Genomic DNA, 22,687 nt, shown 5'->3' on the forward strand with positions numbered 1-22,687 from the left:
AAATATTTTTTAATCAGCTTAAAATAATAACGAATGAAAAATACTAGTATTATTGTGAAAAAAACAGCTTTGTGCCATATTTTTTGTATATCAAGGGCCCGTCGCTTTTTTCACATACTACTAGTATTTTTCGTTCTTTTTGTTTTAAGCTTATTAAAAAATATTTTTAACTTTTTAGTTCGATGTTTTTTTAAAAGCGTGTTTTTCAGTTTTTTGAACTATAATTATTTCTTGATATTTAACATTTCAAACATGTGACAACTATACGAGTACAAATCGTGAAAAATCGTCAGAATTTGTTTTGTTAATGAAACGAAATCTCTTTTTCACTCAATAAATAGTTTTTCAATCCTTAATTTTACCCCATTTCATAACAACGTGAGAATAATGTTTTTTTTTACAAAACCGCATCCAAAAAAAAAATAAAATTAAGATGCCACATTCTCAAAAGTGAATGGTGACTTTTAGTTCGAGAGAAGCAGTGGTGTATCACTTTTTTTTCAAAAATGACTCAGTACAAATGTCGCACTGACGCCACCGGCTAAAATGATTTTTATTAAATAAATATCTTAGCTCATATCAAAGTTGTAAAAATTTTTCCCTCAAAAAAAACTATTCGGAACGTAAGTATATATTTTTTCCACATATAATAAAGAATAACTATCTTGAATATTAGCATGTTATTAAAAGAATCTGCGAAATTATGCTAAATAATTCAATACATATGTCTATCGTAAATTCTTGTTGAAATTAATATGTGAATCATAATTTTGAAATTTATGAAGAAATAATGTGGCTTCTAGTAACACAGTCCGATAGTTAAACAAACTTTACATAACAGCACATGCATGAAATTGAAGTAATTAAAAAATTATGCATAATGTGACATACCTCTTTTCTGGAATCTCCTATACGCTTCTACAATCAATTCAAAAAAAGATTTTGGACCAAAGAGTACCCGAAGGAATCCTTTCCACGTGTAACATAAAAAATGTTTTTCTTTTTCCAATAGAGCACAGGTCTGATGAACTTCGAATAACACTAAATAAGCCAAGCCGACAATGAGGAGACACACCAACATATTAATATTTACACTGAAAACGATTCGATTACCTCGATTTCTCTTCACATATCAACAACGGAGACGAAGTTACTCGTACCTCGGACTGAATTGTCGAATGTTACGTCTAAAGGCATTCTCCATTCAGAATTCCTACCAAAATAAGCATAATTCTCTGCATTCGTTTATACAACTTGTACAACAGTTCAACCTTTCGGTAACTTTTGTCTGATTCAACTTTAAAATACTGACTTAGTGTAGGCCACCCATTTTACATAAGTTGCCAGCACTCATTCCGGAGCTTATGAGCTAATAGGAATAATAAAGGATTAATTTACCAATTTACAATATTCATTCACATGATTATTTTTTACAGAGATGCTGGGGATTACCTATATTCATTGAGGAAACAATTTCAGAAATTTCATTGGACGAAAATGCCGTTTAGATGAAATGTATTCAATTTCAATTCAACTTTGAAATGTATTCAATTAAGTGATAGAAGGTGAAGAAGGTGTATAGACTGACATAACCGCTCTCGGTGGGATCAAGTCGACAAGTCATTTGAACCCTTCCTGTGAACAGGGCCATCGCCATGGGGGGTGGGGGGAGCCTCCCTCCCCTGCTTTTTCGATTGGGAAAAAAGTTGAGAAAAGTTGAAAATTTTGGCCCATGAAGATAGAAAAAAATAATAGTAAAAAAATGAATTGAAATTAAAAAAAAGTGAGAGAAAAGAAAAGGAGAGGTAAAGAAAAGGAGAGTAAAGAAAAGGAGAGGTAATAAGAAAAGGAAAGAACCAGGAGAAGGTTGAGATTCCCAACATGCGTAACTTGAAGAGAATTCTGAGTTGTTTGAAATCTTCAAAAAAGTTTTAATTTCTCCAAGTAAAAAAACAGTCCTGAATAGTCCACAAATTTTGAAGTGACAATTTTACAAAATTTCCAACTTTTCGCTATTTTTTCCGACTTGGAAAAAAAAATAGTAGAAAACAATAAGCACAATATTATTTAAGTGTTGTTTCCTTTCATTTTAATTGAATATTCCTACACATGGTGGATATGGTGGAAGACCAAGGACCTGGCTCCGAAGTAGAATAATTCCCATTATCATTTCATAATCACCAAAATTATTTTTGTTTGTGCATACCCTAACGGCCATAAGCATTCAGCCAATCTTTGGATAGCTAAGTAAGAAAATTGATATATTAAAGTAGTAACTAATCCCTCGGCTTTCATTTCTTCGAAAGTTGGGAAATTTTGCTGGTGGAGTTGGGGAAAATTTGGATTTCCATTTCCCCCCCCTGGTTTTCCTTTTCGCTACGGCCCTGTGTGAAAGTGTCTCTGATTGGTGATTTTTTTAATATACAAAAGGTTTTTTCTAAGACATTTTCAACTTTCCAGTTCGAACTAGCGGGAGTTTCTGAGGAGCTGCCTTACTGTTATTACCTTCGTTTCCGCCAGATCATCCTACTCCGATTAAACTAATGCCGTGGTTTTCTTGGCATTCAATATGCTTATTGTCACCACAAGCTGAAATTTTATCCAGATCTTCGTTAAAATTCATGTGAGATTTTTTGAAAAGCTGAAGATTCCCGAACAAAAATTATTTCACAAACTATAAGTCCTCATGCCAGGCATCGTCTGAGGCATTGGAAATATCTAATGCAACAGTACGATATTCTGCGAGTTGACGATTGTATTCTTCCATAAATAAATGGCATATAGCCTACCGATCTATGCTCATGGGAACCATATCGAAGGTCGCTTACGACGTTGAAGCTGGTAAAAACCGTATGAAAATTCGTTCGATAGTTTTGGAGTGCATGACGTTAAGGCAGATGGACAGCCGAATCAAATGATTACATAGTTATGAGAAAATAAATATATCGTAATGAAATCTCGAAACATTTATCCCAACGTACCTACACAGTATTAGGTTCTGGTGAATGCATACCGGAAAACAACTGGAATTCGAATTATATCAAATATGTATAATTTTAGGAAAGCTAGCTCACAGCTCACATCTTGCAGATGTTTTTCGTTCATCCAACAGCATTCCAGAAAAACAACTACTTCTCTGGCTAATGCATGCTGGTAATTGAATTATATCTGACAGAAATCTATGCTAGATACCTCAGTTGAGCTTAGCTTCTCGTTTTTCCAGCAGTAGGACTACACTGAAGTCATCTACTGTGTAGAAACATTAAAAGAGATGGACGTTTTGACATTTCATTACGCAATAATCATTTTCTCATATGTATTTTACTCCCTTCGGTACAGTTTTCAGACTTGTTTTTGATAACATACTTGCTCTATATGATGATTCTATCTTTGTCCGATTTTGTTAGTATGAGGGTATCATTGATGTCACAGAAATTATATTTCCAATGGGATATTCGAAAGTTTGCATCCAGTTTCAGAATAGTGCACTGATTATTTGTTAACGTATACGGACAACTATTTCTAAAATATAGTTATTCAAAAACTGACCAATTTTTGCAAAAAATTGAATACTGTCATTTTCGTATTTGTCATTATGGTCCCACGATTTGAAAATGCCCATCATGTCACCTACACTATGGTTTCAACTTCAAATTGGGGAATTCAGGAGGATCGTCCACAACTTTGTCGTCGTTCACTTTCTCATCCATGCGAGGGTCATACGAGTATTTTTTCCGGTTTGTACAGGATCATTCGCAATCAGTTCTCTATCTACCAATACTGCAAATGTTTTTTTCCACCAGCTTGTTTAGAAACTCTTGTCGGCCAAATCAAAGTTGTACCTGCAAGTTCTCATGAAGTTCACATGCAGCTTGTGATAACTATTTTTGAATTCGAAGAGTGTAAGGCCATGAGCGGTCTTAGGCACCTCGCGGCAGGCCCTGCACCTAGTTTCAGAAACTCAATTTTCATCACGCGACTTCGGTAGATCGAGATGATGAAGACACTATTCTGGCAGGCCACGCTGAACCCATCAGTTTCCGAGTTCAGCTCACTCGACCTGAAAAAAGCGAAGGTCAGGCTCTTTGATGAGCTGAGGTCTCAATTATGTTGGAAAAGACCACACGCATTGGCTCATCCTTGTGTTGTCGCAGAAGTGAGGCTTTTAAATAGACTTTTTGCTGGACAGGTTCCAACTCGGTAGTAGAGTTGTGATAATCTTGTTCATTGTCGAAAACTAAACCAACTACACCAGCTGCCCTAAAAATGCTCTACCATGGTCCCAAAGTATTCAGAGAATGGGATTCAAATTCTTGCTGACTGTATAGGTTCCATCCAATACCATTCTGTATGTAGATACTCCAAACTCATAAGTCCATGACCTTCCCATTGTCGAAGAAAGTACAACCGTGAAACGGACGATTTGAAATGCAAACTCCTGTGGAGATGCATCATTTTTCTGGTCTTTACGTTGAGTTGATACAGCTCTTTTTGGTCTATTTCACGACTTCAAACGAGTAAGTGAGATTGGAATGGCAAGCATATTCGTACTAGCCACTTTTTTTTCTCCTCAATAGTTCCGAGGACTGAGTCTATCGGAGTTTGTGCTGATACTTTTTGGCGTAGAGAATGATTTACTATTGATACCTCTTTGTAAGTGGGTTGTTTCATCCCAAGGTTTTATACGTCTTTCCAGATTCCAGACCATAGAGAGGTTACGGTCATACTGTATCGAAAGCTGCATTAAACATTTATCAAGAAACAGCAACTCACCCCTTCGACCCCTCTGCTCAATATTTATTCGAATACTTGATCAACTGCGGTGAGTATTCGTGTTTACAAGGTACTCGTAAACAACTCATGATACGAATTCAAGTATGTTATTGGTCTTAATTCTTAGGCGTCTCAACGGTTGCTCTCCATCCAACCATGAGTTGAATATTCTGGCCAGATGGCGGTGGTGCTTGGTAGTTCTCTTCACCAACAAGTATTCAGCCCATCTGGGCCTGAAGCAGCAAAGTTCTTGGACCCACAAGGGCTTTTGTAACGTCATCCGTGATTATCAGGTGGCGCAGTCTATTGAGCTCAGTTTATAAATCTTCGATTGTGCTAGGGCTGGAGTGTCTGAGTTCAGTGGTTGCGGTGTCCATAGATGTCCTTCCAGAAGGATTCTAGCTGATCACGGTCGGCGGATTATACACAACACGCGGAGGCTCTGGAAATAGGCGATGATATTTCGCGCAGAACCTGAGGTTTTCCGCAATACTTCTCAATCGCCTCACTAGTGAAATCTTAGCAGCCACTAACATTCTATCCAAAACGTGCTGGTCAGCAGCTCAAAGTGTGAAGGATGAGTCGCAGCTATTCGCCGCACTGCTGGCCTGAAAGATCTGTTGGCCGCCCTGTAATAAATTCTACATTGATACAAGACGCATGTTGTCTCGTCAACGTGATCTTGTGTGAAAATTGTATTATTTATTTTCGGTTCCTAGGTATGAAATGGTTACCAGTTGGAAAACATATTTTCATCGAAGATTTCAGTTTTGTAATATCCATGGCGATATTTCAGTAAGGTAGTGTCCGAATAATTTTAATCTGATTTTAGTATGTAGAAAATTGTATGTAGTTCGAAAGTGTAAGGGCAAGAAACAGGGATCAAATCAAATCAAAATCAAATTTTATTTAATCCGTTTTTTTTCCTCTTATACAATGGAATGGACGTGTCTGTGTGGTGAAAAACCCCACAATCTTACTACAAAAAAAAGTTACTCCTAAATACAAGTTTACAGTTAGGTAACAAAATAGAATATATACACATAAATACAATGACAGTAGGGTGCTAATGCCGACTGAACGCCTCCCCCCACCCCTTTTGACCTTGAGACGTCACACGACCTTGAATGACGTCACCTAACCTTGAACGTCGTACACGTAGTATGAGCTTGAATGCGGTGTTTGACCTTGAGTGTGGGTTTTGACCTTGACGTTCGACACTTCGACTACCTTGAGCTTGCTCCATGGCATTGAATGTTGACCTTGAATGAAATCGTGACGTGTACAGAATATAACCTTGAACAGTGGGCGTTCGGCGTTGTCCACTCCCTTGTTGGTAATTCCTATATAAGTTCAGAATATCGTATGACGTCACCTAACCTTGAACGTCGTACAAATAGTATGAGATTGAATGCGGTGTTTGACCTTGAGTGTGGGGTTTGACCTTGACGTTCGACACTTCGACTACCTTGAGCTTGCTCCATGGCATTGAATGTTGACCTTGAATGAAATCGTGACGTGCACAGAATATAACCTTGAACAGTGGGGTTCGGCGTTGCCCCCTCCCTTGTTGGTAATTCCTATATAAGTTCAGAATATCATGCTTCCACATTCAGTTTAGACACTCTAAAATACCCAAATAGGTAAACAGAAGTATTTGTCGAATTCCAAAGTGAAGACAACGAGTATCAACCCATCCGAGAGGGCGTTTTCGTCAGTGAGGTGAATATATATTTTATTTTAATTAACCGTAATTTCACTATATTTATGAATATGGATAATTTGAAATTTGACATTGAAAAAATTAATTTTTCTATAATTCAACAAAGTGAAGCTTTAGAGCAGAAACCTATAAACGCTCTGGTTATTGATAAAGAATATAAAATTGAAAAAATGTCAATGTATTCCACACGATATGGTAAATCAATTCAAGTAGTTTTATTGGATGAGGAAAGTGATACTCCTTTTAAAGCATGGCTTCCAAAACGTGTCACAGAGCAATTACCAGAAGACTTCATTCGTGAAGTGAATTCATCCAAAGCCAAATTCACACTTACTTATATGGGTCAAAGTTCGCAGGATTATCCTGGTGCTAAAACCCGATCATTGATGAAATTCAATGTTTTAGATTGAACATTTTGAAATTATGAATTTTTTTTGTAAATAGTGAAAATATGGTAGATTAATATAAAATATGTATCAACTTGGTCACTTCATAGACATAGTCAGATTTCAAGTGAGTATTTTTTTTATATTATTTGCAAACTAATGAATGCCATTTATGAATTTTCAGAACTCACCATTCTATAAATATGTGGATGCAATATTCAGCCCAAGAGTGGCCGGAAGCAGTGGATTTGGATTCCGCCATAAGAAAAATGGCTTGGGAGATGGCTGATCTGAGTTTTGATGCTCTACATTCATCAAATTATGATTTGAGTGTATGTTACGATGCTGAAGAGGTGCGAAAACTTTTGGAGCTTAGTGAGAAGTATGAACTCGGTGTGGCATTGTGTCATAAATATTCATATTGGAGTAGAAATTTGGATGAGTTCTGTGAGTTAATAATTGAAGCAGACTTGAAACATTTTCTTCAAGACATATGCACCTACCCACCGCAAAATATCATAGAGAAATATCAATTGGAACCACAGAGTCCCAACCCGCAACTGGAAGAAGCGATAAATGATGGTGTTGTAAATATTTGAAATCTGTTGTATATGTTTGTGAATAAAATAATGTTTCAATCCATATTTGTTTGTATCTAATTGTTTGGTGAATAAAAGATATAACATAATTATTGAGTGTTTTATTATTCATCAATATCGAATATTTCATAGCATATTACATGTCAATCTTATTACAATCCAGTTTGAACAGAGCCATTAAGAGCATTATATGATAGAACAGCATCGTGGAGGATGAGTGCATATACTTTGGTGTTTGCTGGAAACTTCACCTTGCGTGTTTCGAATTCTATTTTGATGTCGACAGTGGATGACTTCATAGCTTCGGGTTGATGGGAGCAGTCGATAATGAATAGTGGGTTGTTGCGAAAGCTACCAATATCCATCATCGGTTCACTCATAGTTTTATAATAGTAGCTACGTTGGAAGTTTTCATATGCATAGTAAGCTGATGAGTCTAACTTCTTGTCGAAATCCAGATTCCAACGCTCATATGGGTATACTTCAGAGTTCAGAGATAGTCGAATATTATTAATATTCACATGTGTGAATTTCGTTACATCTTTTGACATATTTTCGGATTGGTCGGTGTTTTGAAAGCCGATGATGATATATCGTGGTCTTTCGAGGCTGCTGGTTGTCTTCACCGCCCATATATCCGAGGATGTATCACGAAGTGTGGGTAATTCATAAAGGTCCCACATACGATAAGCCACCTTCACTTTAGCATTATTACCATTTTTATTTATGCGATTCAATAGTTTCAGTTTCTGTCGATCTTCCGGCACAATGTGCCTGATTCTCCATTCTATTTTATTGATTTCCAAATCTGCATCGACTTCCCCACAATGAATGAATTTTTGAATGAGCGAGCTATAATCAAAATGAGCTCCTGCTTCACATTCATTATCCCCTTATTGTAATCTTCAGCAAAACCCATGAGATACTTCAAGGGTAATTTACCACTGAAATACATTGCTAACGGATCGAATATATCTTGTTTATTCACATCGAGTCCCCATCCTATCGGTAGTAGCGAATTTGCATGCGTTTTTCCGAATGATATCATCGTTTTCATTGTGGTAGTTATGCCAGGTTTTCGAACAACAACCACTTGCTCACCACCCATTTCATAGCGAATTTCGTCGAAGAGAAAGGCGAGAGCATTATTGGATAGGTAGCACCGCTTTGTGGCATCAGATGGTGTGAACTTCCCCTCGATATAAATGTAACTATCTGCAATATCGAGTATGAGATCTTGATAATTGATTGGAATTCGTATTTCATCTGAATTTTTGTAATATGGTGAACCATACGGCTTATATGTATGCTCATGAAGGCTGATGAGGGAATGGTCGAACATGGGCTCCTCGAACACTTCCAATTTATCACTTGTGGTGATTGTCGCCATGTTATTACTATTTTTTATATCGCACCTTCAAGCCAATAGATTTGAGAAAGTTCAGGCTACTAGCACTTATTCTATATCTTGACCGTTTGGCAGATATACGTGGAATGAATCGACTGCTGGATTTTCGCTTCTTTAAATGCACATGATCATAGCCTCCACCAAATACATTATGCTGACTCAACTGCTGCCGCTGCGGCAATCGCTGACTATTGAAGCACAACCCCATTTTTAGAAACGATAATCGCAGAATTTATAGTTCCATCAATGAATATCACCTGCTCAGCGTTAGGAAGTAACAAATACTGAGTAACAATTTGATCAACTTCAGCTTTATATTGACTTTTTTCACAGATGATCATCGCTCACCATCGTTTTTGCTCGATCGTTTGAATGCTTATCGAGGGTTGTTTTTTCAAATCAGATTGCAGCGATTTGATATCCTTATCCATATGCTCATACTTTTTTACAAATTCTACTAATTTCAGTCCAAGCGTAATGAGATCTTCCCTCACTGATACGGAATATTTTTCTACTCCATCTAATTTCAAATTAATTTTGTCAATATCAGTATCTAATTCTCCTCTCATCTTTGAGATGTAAAAACCGACATATCCTCGATTAACACAATCCGTACTCTCTTCAGGCTCTGCTATATTTTTCAAACGTTTATTTTCCATATCAAAGTTTCCATCGGTTGTTAATTTGAAACCAACTCCAGGCTGCCCACGCAAAACAGTATTTGAAACTGCCTTACTTCTGCGACCAAACTTATCGATGCTTCCTTTACTCATTTTCTTTATGATACACTAATGACAGTCATCGATGTTCTGAATCAACGTATGAGAAACGATGATTGTTACTAATGACTGTCGTCGATGTTGTGAATAAATATATGAGAAATGATGATTATTATAGCTTTATCAATTCCAATTTGACTATTATTTTTTCACCATTGAAATTGATCAGATTACCATTATCATCCAATATGCGAAGAGTGATATTGTCGAGGTACTGACGACCACCAGGTCGGATTGGCATATAAATAATATTTTGTGGCTCCTTGGTGAGTTTGTAACCGGGCTCTACATCAATATCAAATTCAAAGATGCTATGGATTTCATCGCCATTCGAATATGCTCCAGCTGTGACATTACAATCCACACGAATAATCCTCACCTTATTGATATTCACGGGCAATGTTGATTCATGTATTTCACCACAATTGAAAACATTGTCATCGAATCCTAGAAGTTCAGCAATGCTGTTTTCATGTTTGAGATGTAATATGTCATATATTGATTGCTCATACAACATATAAAAACATTGTACCGTCGATGCGATCATGTTGACATTGTTTCAGCAGTAGCGTGTTATAATTTCATGTATATAACTTTCGATGATTTCAGATACTAATTTCGATCGCATTTCACATTTCAGAGTGTTGTTGTTTGCACGTAGGAGAAATACTTCGTCGATATTTTCTTCAATTCCATTTTCTAGTTGCACTTCTTTGGATTTCATGAATCTTTGAATCACCTTATTAATTTCATCAATTTCATATGCCCCAGGTGGAATTTTTATAATAGTGGGGGTGAGATAATTGTCTTCGAATAGCCGATAACATTATTCTTAGCATCTACATTGAATATGGAATTGTAGGAGTAGAAACCATGTAATCCCAGACCATAATTACTATTGGTATCCAATTCGATGGGTGGGTAGAAGTTGGCACTCAACTCGCTAGAGTATCCCGACAATGAAAACGTGCGTGACATGACTGACGAATTTTCGATGATTCATGTCTTTTTATTGCTGACAGCAGAAATTGTGGACCAATCGTCGCTTTTTCGGTGGTCTATCCATATCATTATGTGTGACTACATTCACATCATTCACTTTACAATAACAACAAAAAATTTTTCTTGTAGGTGGACCATCATTCATATCGGAATTACTACTGCTACCGCTGGAATCATTGTAATGCTCTTGACAGTACTGATACTTCAAGACATCAATATCATTTTGTAGGTTTTGTGGTAACTTATCCCATACAGATGCAATTTCATGTGATGCACACCCAATCAACACCTCTTTCGGCATATCAGCGAGTTGTTCTTTACTCATTTTTTGTAAAGTGCGTACTCTGGAATATGCGATCAATGAATGACTCATCCTCTTGATACTCTCCCTATCCTGTACTGGTGTTAACTCCATGTCTTGTTCTGAAGAAACTTCAAACACAAATGGCCACACCATACTGTGTTGAATCGTTGTTCACGCTTATAGTTATATGTGATAGTATTGATAGGATTCGAACCCATATAAAAATAGTGAATCAGTTCTTTGGGAGGGGGTAAATCGCCAAAACTATCAAAATATTTTATCGAAGTTCCCCTTTTTCTATATGCTACCCAATGTGTCCCTTGACCATGTCGACTATCAAATTTACTATGGCAGATTCATATCGGAGTGGTCCTGATTTTGGTAAATCGTCACGCATATATACCCCCCGAAAATATGGAATCGTCATTTTCTTAGCGTAATAGTTGAGGTCGATATTGGAGAGAGCTCTTTTAGGTAGCAAATTTATGAGTTTTTTGAATTTTGAGGTTTCAAATAGACTCCTAATCCTTTGCGGTAAGGCTTCAAGTAGATACCACTTCCTTGTTTACCTATAGCAATTGCCTCCATGTGTTTATTATGGCGATTTGTCTCACTCAACTGCTCCCTACTCGCTTTTGCTGCTTGAACTGCTTTCGTTATACCAGCAGTAGCACCGGCTAAACTACCTAGTGCTGATAAACCAGCAAAAATTGGAATGAGTGGTAGTATTCCACCAATTTTAGGAATCGGTATGATTCGCGGTGTGCGAATTTTCTTTTTCCCACCTGCAGCCCTCATATATTTGCGTGCTGCTTTGAGTGCAATTTCAGCTGCTCTTTTAGAATTTTTGACAACAAATTCACTTCCACCCGCTTTGTGTAGAACATCACGCACTTTCTGAACGATCCCAGAACCAAAAGCTATCACCTTAGAAGCTTTCAATATTTTTTTAACTTTTTTTTTCTTAATAGAACGCTTTTTCTTCGGAATGTGTGACTGCTTGGGAGATGAGTCACAACCCATACCAAATCGGCGTTTCCCTTTCATTATATTCGTAACTAGCCAAGCAGCTCCTTTTTCTCCAATAGTAGCGTCTTTTGCTTTGACACGATTCCAAGCACTTTCTGCAAGCTCCTTATCCGCTATGTGTCTAGCTGCAAGATTATCGGGGTTCTGTGAATATGCAATATCGTGTTTTTTGCATGCAAAATCCAGCTGATTGACACCCGAATCACCTCTCAACAATCTTTTCTGCAATTTGGTGCCCGGACCGCAATACTGATAGCCAGGTAAGTGTAATTCAAATGGTAGATTATTGATGAGGGAATTGATCAATCCTCACCAGTTTTATTTGAATGCAATTCAGTAGATCTGCATCGACTCATAACCCCTATTTAAATAAAGGAATCGATGTGGAACCCTGCTTATATAGTCTCCAACTGTCATACAATGCGCATATTGAAGCAGAAGCAGCAATTTTCCATCGATAATTTCGATGAAAAAGTGGGTGGTGGATCGGGAAGCGGTGTCAAACAACGTCACGGATCTTTACTTCCACTTTCTATTCGCGGCCTGATTATTGGACCTTCTAACTGTGGCAAGACAAATGTTATGATTTCTTTGCTAACGCATCCTCTAGGATTACGATTCGCAAATGTTTATCTTTATTCAAAGTCTCTTTATCAACCTAAATACGAGTATTTACGTGAAGTATTATCTCCAATCGAAGGGTTGGGTTTTTACACTTTTGCCAATAATGCAGGTGAAATAGTAGAGCCTTCAAACGCCAAACCTGATTCGATATTCATTTTTGATGATGTTATGTGCGAGAAACAGGATGTTATACGATCATATTTCAGTATGGGTCGTCATAAAAATGTGGATTGTTTCTATTTAGCCCAAACATATTCACGAGTTCCGAAACAATTGATACGAGATAATGCAAATTTTATCGTAATGTTCAAACAAGATGATATGAATCTCAATCATATTTTTTCCGACCATGTATCACCAGATGTAACATATAAGCAATTTCAAGATATGTGTGCGAGATGTTGGGAAGATAAATATGGATTTTTAGTAATTGATAAGGATCGAGAAGTGGTAAATGGACGTTATCGAAAAGGATTCGACGCTTTCATATATCCTTGACGTTCTTGAAGAATTGAATCACTTGAGTGCTAGATAGTGGAGATAACACTTCATTATACAAATTCTTGGAGTGAATTATGGAGGGAAAAAATGATGATGAAATATGTTTAAAAAGAAAGTTAATTGAAGCAACGGATGCCGTTCGGAAGAAATTCAATTATATCAAAAGTAGTCGTCTAGGTGATCAATCAGCACTCGAGAGGATCTATGAGCCAATAATAACACCTTTGAAAGTAATATCTGCCAATACTGAAGGAGCATCTCAAATGAATCAAGTGATGCAGAAAACAAAGCCTGCTACACCATTAACAGCCAAAACTATAATTGAAAGTGAGTGGAAACCGAAATTTGAAGGGGCTTCCTCGAAGGATCTTCAAACCTCTCAATTGACAACTTTAGATTCACAATCACCTAATGTATTCGATGATGGTGATGAAGTACAAAAGCATATAAAAAAGTTACTATCAGGAAATCCCTCTTACGATACAGTCTTTGGAGTACACATGAACACTGAAACGGGAAATTTACAAATGGGAGTAGCTGATGTGGAATTTATCGATGAGAAAATTGTGTTTATGAAAAATGGTAAAACTATTGGCTCTTATCAGGGCACTCCAAAACTATATAACTTGATATTCATGAAAGTACCATCGAGAAATATCCCCTCTTCCGATATGACCACATATGGTGATATACTCAAATTAACAAAGGCTGCATATAAATACAATGAGAGAAAACAAGGTCTTCTATCGAATAATTGGAAGAAATATAGAGAAATAATCCTACCATTATTATCCAATGGAAACCCTAGTAGAGAAGGTGCTGGCATGATCAAAATACCCACCCAGAAAAAATATATCAGAAATAAGCATACAGATTATGTTTATTGGAATGAACTCGAAGAATTGATTGATCGCCTTCGACTACTTTGGAGTTCACGACTGGCTGGACATACGGACATGATAATGAAATATTAGCCATAATTGAGGAATTACGTGAAGAAGGATTAGTCTATTGACCGCAATATCATGAACATGATGTGTGAAACTGGCTCAGTCGATCACAAACGATCTAACTATGCATACCACAATTGATAAATTTGGTCGTAGAAGAGGTGGTGTTAGTAAACCAATAGTTGGAAGATCTGGTGTTGGATTCATTCTCACACCAAATGGTGATTATGATATTCAGAATAAGCGGTTTCAAAATGTTGGTGAACCTGTAGACAGTAAAGATTCTGTTACTAAAGGATATGTTGACGATCACATTAGAAAAGTCAATGAGACAACTCTGAAGTATTTCCAAGAATTCATTGCATCAACGCTACGTAACATCGGAAAACATATTGATTCAAAACATAATGAGGTGCAAATAATCATTGACAAAAATGCACTCATCACTTCTGCATTAGCTGATCAATTGAGTAATGTGGAAAAGCGAACTGACGTAATAGCTAAGTTGGTTGATACTTTTACTGAGCGAGTCATTGAAGTTTAATAGTCAATCGTTACACTTGCACCTGAACAGTAGAAAAGTGATTCCTCAATTTTATCATCTTGAAGAAGTCTTAGAGCAGTAATATGAGTAATGCAAAATGGCAGGTTGTGAAAGAAATACACAAGCCGGCGCGTCGAAATTTCCCCCGTCGGAAGACAATAATAAAGGGTTTTTCTGACTTGTGGCAGATGGATTTGATGGAAATGCAACCATATTCTAAAGAAAATGAGGGATGTAGGTACATCCTTATAGTTATCAACTGTTATTCAAAGTTTGTATGGTCAAGGCCGTTGAAGAATAAAACTGGTGATTCAGTTACTGCAGCTATGGCAAGCGTGTTGAAAGATGCTAAATATACTCCAAAAAATTTACAATCTGATCATGGTACTGAGTTCTATAATTCGAAATTCTCATCGTTAATGAAGAAACACAACATCAATCATTACTCAACATTCAGCACAAAAAAAGCTGCAATTGCAGAACGAGTAATCAGAACATTGAAGAGTTGGCTTTATAAGGAGTTTTCACTTCAAGGTCATTACAAGTGGTTGAACATTCTTCCTAGAATTACTCGTCAGTATAACAACAAAGTTCATCGTACGATTGGTATGAAACCTGCAGATGTGAAACAGTCTACTAAATTGTCAATGTATGCCGAATCTAAGAGTCCACATGTGAAACGTAAAAAAAATACGTTTAAAATTGGGGATAGTGTTCGAATCAGCAAATATAAAAATGCATTCGATAAAGGTTATACAGCAAATTTTACAGCTGAAATATTCAAAGTTGTGAAAGTTAATAATACAGAACCTATAACTTATGCATTAGAAGATGTGAATGGGCAACCAATCAAAGGCTGTTTTTATGGGCTGGAGTTGAATAAAACGAAAGATCCCAATACGTATTTGGTGGAGCGAGTTTTAAAAAGAAAAGGACATCGCCTCTATGTAAAGTGGCTGGGGTTCTCTGAAGATCACAACTCATGGATCGATGAAAATTCTTTAGTGTAATGACATTATCATGATGGTACTCAATATTAGATAAAAAATAAAAAAATAGTGTATTAAAATTGTTTTATTTATTAAAAACTAAATAGAATAATAACCTTAGAAATGATGCAAGTAATATGTAAACTATTGGTTTTATTTTTCATAAATTCAACATATTGAAATCACTTCAAGATGTGTATGTTAGCATAAGATTTCCATGAATCCTCCGTCTCTCTATCCGCTCTTCATGGGTTAGACACCAGCACTCTCGAAAGTGGACATCTCTGTTGGGGTGAAATTGGCCGACATTCTCACACAATTGCCAATCATTTCTACAAGCACTGCATAAATTGTTCCAACAATCCACACTATATTCACCACATTGTAGACATCGCTGGACTAATGTATCGCAAGTCGCTACACAATTTATGCATATATTCCTTGAAATGCCCATATTATTACACATAATCTCTTTCGAACATTCTCTGCACTGCTGGCGGTAGTCACTTACTTCTAGAGTTGAACCATTTATCCTCTTCCGAAGTGGGTCTGGATTCCTTGCCACAACACATCTACGACACAGGCCGGTACATGGGTTGATATATGTTTCAGGCCAATACCCATGGCAGTTGTAACACATTATATGTTTGCCAATTTTGATTGGAAAGCCGCGTATTGTCGGTTTTGTATCCCACTCTTTAGGGAAAGACATATTCACTGATAGATGTACAAATATTCAATCGATGAATTTAACTACACTCTCACGCTCCCATGTTTCCCTCTTATAAACAGGTACCGTGAAGAGTGGGGTAGAGTGGAGGGAGCTACCACCACCACTGTCAAAAATCATATAAAAATCGGTGAGTGATTGTAAACTTCAGTCAGTATTCAAGTATCACCACAAGAATACATTAATATGTCTGCCCAGAGAGCTGCTGTGTTAGCATTATTATCTCAGAGAGATATTAATAACCATGAGCTGGTGGAAGAGTTTGAAGACGTTGGACAGATAGTGGGTGTTGACGAAGAAAATGATGGTGGAGATATGCAGTATGAGGTGAATGAGCAAGGTGCAGAAGGTGGCTTAAATATCGAAGACGATGAGGCAATTGAGCAAGGTGTTGGGGATTTAGACATTGATGATGATGAAGAAGGTCTTGTTGAAGAAGAAGATGAAGGTATCGCAACAGATTCGACTCACGAGACTGACGACAGCGGAGTAGTTATTGGCAATGTTGAGTGGTTGAATATCACTGAGACATTGGATGATCCGTTAGATTTGTATTGTGTAACGGATAGCCATGTCAGGATCAAAACGATTGACGGTGAAATAGAGAAGTTGTGTTGGTGTTGCTTCCGCTTTTATTCTGTGCGGAATAACAATGGAGGGTATTATGAGCACGTCGACATTCATTACACCGCCCGCTTCATGGAGATGGGGCAAACATGGTGTAAAGCATGTGATAGGCCTTTGACCAACTTTAGGAGAATAGCCGTCTGTATCATATGTAACAACACCCCACCTCTGGAGATGTAACCGTGGACCTTCGGGTCAACAAAAAAAAAACAGCCCTTTTCAGGGCTACATTATTTAAACAAAGAGTAGATATCTCATAATGAGATTGCAACAACACCCCATCTGCGGAGCAGTTACCGTGGACTTTCGGGTCAACAAAAATACAGCTCTTTTCAGAGCTACAAACAAAGTGTAGATATCTAATAATAAGATTGATCACTCAGTCAAAGAAATAGAATATTTTGAGTGTCACATAATCATACGAAGAGTAGTTTGTAATATATGGATATACCTCTAAAATGTACATCCATATACATATGAGGTATGCACAAATGTGTTATAGAATATGTAAGTTCTCTGAATATCTTATCTTTGTAAAATAAATCACATTGAAAAATGATTGTTTAAGCGTCCGAGTGGATTTGAATCTGTTTGATAACATACTAGCTCTCTCTTATCTGAACAATTGCAGAATTCATGTCAAGATTTGGAAATATAATTTTCATGAGACAATATTTCAAATTCGAGGGGTGTTTATTCAGAGTAGTCAATAAGAGTAATTGGTATTGTAATTCAGAATATTTATTTCAAAGGTGGAAAGGAGAGAGGGAGGTAGACACTGCCCCAACCACGCAGTGTCTCGTGTACACCAACCAAACAAAATGTGTACTCCGAGGAAGGATAAAGGATGGGTGAAATAGGGAAAAAAATAGGGAAAAAAAAGGAAAGGATTACAAGTCGTCGTCGTCGTCGCTGTCATCGGGTCGGGGGAAGTACTGCCACATCACCGAACCCTCAGAAAACGCCATTTCCTCCGCAAATGCGTCGTCGTCCCAGAGATCGTCATCATCATCATCCGAGCTGCTCGAGTCTTCGGAGTGGTCTTCGGTACTGGTCACATGCAGTACCTGGACCGAAGATGTGGAAGGGTGATGAGGCGTGGTGGTTGAATCGGCCTCCATATCTGGATTCTCCATATCGGAATCCTCCAACTGAAGATCCGGAGTGGCGCTGTAGGTTCTTCCGCCTGGGGTCCGGTCGTGGAATCGGCTTCCTGGTATGTTGACATGCTGACGGTAGCTACTCAACTGAAGATTACATTGAGGAACTCCTACATTTATACTCTTGCACAGGAGGGGGTATAGTGGGAGGCGGAGTGGGGGGGAGGTGGGGGTCGCAAAAAACGCGCCCCGGATGCAAGTGGTGGATGTTGAGCGCCCCAGGCCGCGAAGCGGCCGAGCGACCTGCGTCCGCTCGACCGCGGAGCGGCCGAATTTCAGCGCTCAACATCGCATCCGGGCCGGATGCAAGTGGCGGATGTTGAGCGCCCCAGGCCGCGAAGCGGCCTGCTGAGCGATCGCTTCACGATCGCGAAGCGATCGTGAAGCGATCGCGAAGCGATCACTTCGCGATCGCCTATACAACCTTTCCCTTCGTTACTTATCCGAATATACATTGCTTGAAATTTCTTTATGATACGAATTTTTATCAACATTATTAAAATAATGTTCCAAAGATATTCAAAGATAATGATTAACTGTTTCCATTTTCTAATTAGTTCGTTTTATAGCGAAACAACTAACGTTTCACCGCAAGGGTGTACCGATATAGCCCTATTTTTTTCACTACTACCAAAAAGAGTGGTTAGGTTGAATGCTGCCCCATCCACGCAGCATTCCGTGTGCACCAACCAGGTACTATGTGCACTCCGAGGAAAACCTAACCTAACCTACCTGATCATCATCATCATCATCATCTATAATGATGATGTCAGGTTCGGGAGAATCAACCACCACGATGATATTTGGTGGAGCGATTTGATGATCTTCAAGCCACAGTTGATCCACAAGTTCTGGGCTGGCAAATTCATCATGTTCAAACTCATCTTCGTCTGAGGTTACATCTTGTTCTTCATTCAGCTCTATTGTTGTATCTGAATACCCATCGAATTCATCATCGGGAGATGTTGAATCAACTACAGCAACTTGAATGTCACCATAGGACCAATTCTCTGGTGGGGCAAAATGAGGTTCACTGGTGGAATCAGCTTCCCGAATAATTGGTGTTGCTTGATTCATGATGAACGAACAAGTTGAAGAATATTGAGAATACAATCTTATTTATATGATTTGAAGAAAGTGGGGTAGAGTAAGGGAAGGGGAATATGTGAAAAATAAAGACCCACTAGGTTATTTATTCAAGTATTGATGTGAGAATTGGGGAATTAATCCAATATAATATTCATTAGATTCATGATTTCATTTTTACACATTCACATAAATGAAATTTGTTTGAATAATGTTGAGAGAAGTAATGATGAGAGAAGTGTCAAAAGGTTTTGGAATTATACTCAGAGCATTACTAGAATCACCTTTATTTATTCTCTAGAAAAAATAACTATTTTACAATTCACACACTTTCAATGTGACTAGAAAATGACTAGAATGAAGGAATAAATACTGCCCCAACCACGCAGTATTTTGTGTGCAACAACCAAAATAGATATGCACTCCAATATTCCTTATTTTATTTTTTCATTCATAACATTCATAACCTTAAAATTAACATGCAAGTTTTTATTATATTCCTAAAATTACAATTTTTTTATTCTAAACATACATCTAACTTAAACTAAACAAAAATATATTTACAAAAGGGGTTAGGTATTAAGGAACCCCTGGCACATGGCATCCCATTCCTGAACAAGAGGTCCATATTTTTGGATGTAAGCCAAACTCTTTCCTTGTTGCGAATCTTCTTCTTGAAGTTTCGCCCTAAGCAAAGAGAGTCGCTTCTCTAATTCCAGTTTCTGGGCCTCGATGGTGGAAATATCCGCCATCAAGGCCCTTTTTCTGGAATCAGAACCATCCACAACCTTCTTTTCCCTCAAATATCTCTTTTTCACAGACTGTGCATAGGTAATAGACTCTTTGAGTTTATTACCCTCTACCACAGTCTGTGAAAGGACATTTTCCGGGCCAACCTCTTGTTCGGAATGCTCAACACGTACCTGGGGGGTGACTGGAGGGGGCGACGCATCCCGATGGACCTGGGGGGTGACTGGAGGGGGTGACGCATCCCGATGGACCTGGGCGACGACTTCCACCAAGTTCTGCACCTCCATCACTGGAAGGGGTGCTGTAGGCCAACCAACGTAAGGTGAGTTCTTTTCACACTTTTTGCGAAAAGCACTCAACTTACCACCCCTCCCACCTTTGGCTTTGGATGCCTTCACAGGTGCGGACTTCTTCACAGGTGCGGACTTCTTCACAGGTGCGGACTTCTTCATCTTCTTGGCCCTCTTCACCGGTTTCTCGAACTCATCCCCTGAATCGATGGGCGACAATAGTTCGATGGGCGATAAGAGACTTTGAAGATGCGATAAATCCGCCAGAGACTCGTCCAGGTCCGGGTTGTACACATTCAGTAAATCTTCGATTTGGGGTGCTGAGAAAGAAGTTGGTCTGAATGTCGACAAAGTTGGTGGGGGGTCAATCTCCTCCTCGGGGGTTGGTTTGAAGTCCTCGAAAAAGAACTTCAAGTCAGGAGCCGCCACTTCCTGGGTGGAAGTCATCCCCGGTGGTGGAATGGGAGCCGCCACTTCCTGGGTGGAAGTCATCCCCGGTGGTGGAATGGGAGCTGCAGCTGGTGGTGCAGCTGGTGGTTGTACCATGATGTCCTGTAGGACAACCACCCTCCTCCGTTCTACATCCTCCAACTGTCTCTCACTGAGAGTGGTAATCGGGGTCATCAGAGCATTCCTCAGAAAAGACATGATTCTAGAAAGAGAAAATGAAAATATTAGACAATATAATATAAATAGTATGGAAGTGTGTACTTACATCAAGCTGCTTGGAATTTTCAACTAAGTTGGCTGGCAGGTATCTCAGGTTGGCTGCTTCTTTCGAAGGAAGACTGCAATCGAATGATGAACTGTGGCCTCCTCCTCATGTTTTATAGCCGTATGCTCCCTACCACTTCGGGTGGGAATGGGAGTGGGGGTGGAAGTGGGGTAGGATAATTCGTTTGAAATATTCCACAAGTATGAATTTTACAATTTGTTGAACAAACCAGATAATGAGTGAAAAAATTCAATTACTCGATTGCTCTTCCAATAAGGCAATGAGTAAATTTAATTTCTTGTCACTTATACTGTTTTCATCTTTCAGTACATTCAAAAGAATTCTTAAATTTTGTTCGGAACTTGTCTGATAGAATTCAATATCGTTGTGGCCCCAAGGTAATGTCTTGGTGGTATTAGGAATGATGAATCGCTTATCATCATTATGTGATAGCGCGACTTTATTGCACATCAACGTGTAAATATCATGTAAATCACTCCTGAATACATTCATCTTTCTAAATATTATACCGCCTGTTTCAACAATCCTAATGTAATCTTCAATTGAAATTTGATTTTTTATAACGGATTTTTTAATACCTTTTGCTTTCTTTATTTCATCAGACACACTTTGTACATGATATGCTTTCGCACCGGTGCCATGGAAACTGATGATGGGATCACTCGGAAGTTCATCCTTCATATTTCCAATCACCGATTTGCTAACTGGCACATTGAATTTATTACCCAACCTATAGTTAGAAGTGTCAAATTTGTCAACATTTGCAATCATAAAATTATAAAAATTATCCGTCATTATTTTCAGTATCAAAGAATCCGTATCGGTATAGAGAAGAGAAGCTTGTGGTCCGTAATGTTTTTTGATGACATCATAGAAAAAATCATAAATGACTGTTTTCGACATATCCAATATACTGAACCCCAAATACAATGGTTTATTATAACAAACCTTAACTTTATCCATATGTATGACGACAAAGTCTTCCGAAAATATGGATAATGTTTTGAAATTGGGACGAGCTATCAAAGCATTGGCACCCATACCTCTTCTTATGGATTCCCAATGTGTGACAATTCGAATGTCTCTTCTATTGTTTACATTTTCCATCGTTTTGCCAAATATGGAATTTATATTCAATTTGAAGTAACCCTTCTCAAACTTATTGGTAGCCTTATTTCTCAAATTTGTATTCAAATCGATATATTTTTTCAGCCACGGTGACTGATTGAATCTGAGAATTCTATGAGTTTTCATCACCATCAAACCATTACGGACCGCTTGTTTCAAATTCCTATAATGAACGATATATTTCTTTTTATCATTCAAATTAGGAATAAGTTTGGGTATTTTGGACTTTGAACCAGGTGGTATAATACTTTCAACCAAAAATGGTAAATCCGAATGTAGATCGTGTAACTCGACAGGGTAATGCACATCTACTTCAAGTATGTATCCTTGGAGGCTATCATCTGGAATACTATTGATATCCAACTGACATATTTCACTGGCGGTCAACCAAGTGAACCCACCAAAAGGTAATGATTGAGACATGCTATGACCATACAGATTTGTTGCATCCAAATACATTATGAAAGATGAAGGTTCTTCGGGATTATAATTTGGAAGAAACTGATTGTTTGCAATATGCTTTCTCTCCGAACACTGGCTTACACCACCACGTATACCGTTTTGGAGAA

The 22,687-nt window shown here is 38.0% G+C and overlaps 2 protein-coding genes across 2 annotated transcripts in view; one reads left to right on the top strand and one right to left on the bottom strand.

The window, feature by feature from the left end:
• Window positions 1-22,687, top strand: part of LOC111514100 (uncharacterized) — a 102,423-nt gene that overhangs the window by 39,871 nt on the left and 39,865 nt on the right. The gene's annotated exons all lie outside the window — the stretch shown is intronic.
• On the bottom strand, window positions 19,735-21,485 carry LOC141484276 (uncharacterized). The gene is made up of 2 exons (XM_074179351.1): window positions 20,970-21,485; window positions 19,735-20,906 (listed from the first exon to the last, which is right to left on the bottom strand). The coding sequence occupies exon 2, from the start codon at window positions 20,900-20,902 to the stop codon at window positions 19,787-19,789; it is 1,116 nt and encodes a 371-aa protein (XP_074035452.1). The 5' UTR covers window positions 20,903-20,906; window positions 20,970-21,485; the 3' UTR covers window positions 19,735-19,786.

The sequence above is a fragment of the Leptinotarsa decemlineata genome, unplaced genomic scaffold (assembly GCF_025532065.1).
Source record: "Leptinotarsa decemlineata unplaced genomic scaffold, Ldec_3_MD MMD2_tig00005462_RagTag_RagTag, whole genome shotgun sequence".
In the NCBI taxonomy this organism is placed as follows: Eukaryota; Metazoa; Arthropoda; class Insecta; order Coleoptera; family Chrysomelidae; genus Leptinotarsa; species Leptinotarsa decemlineata.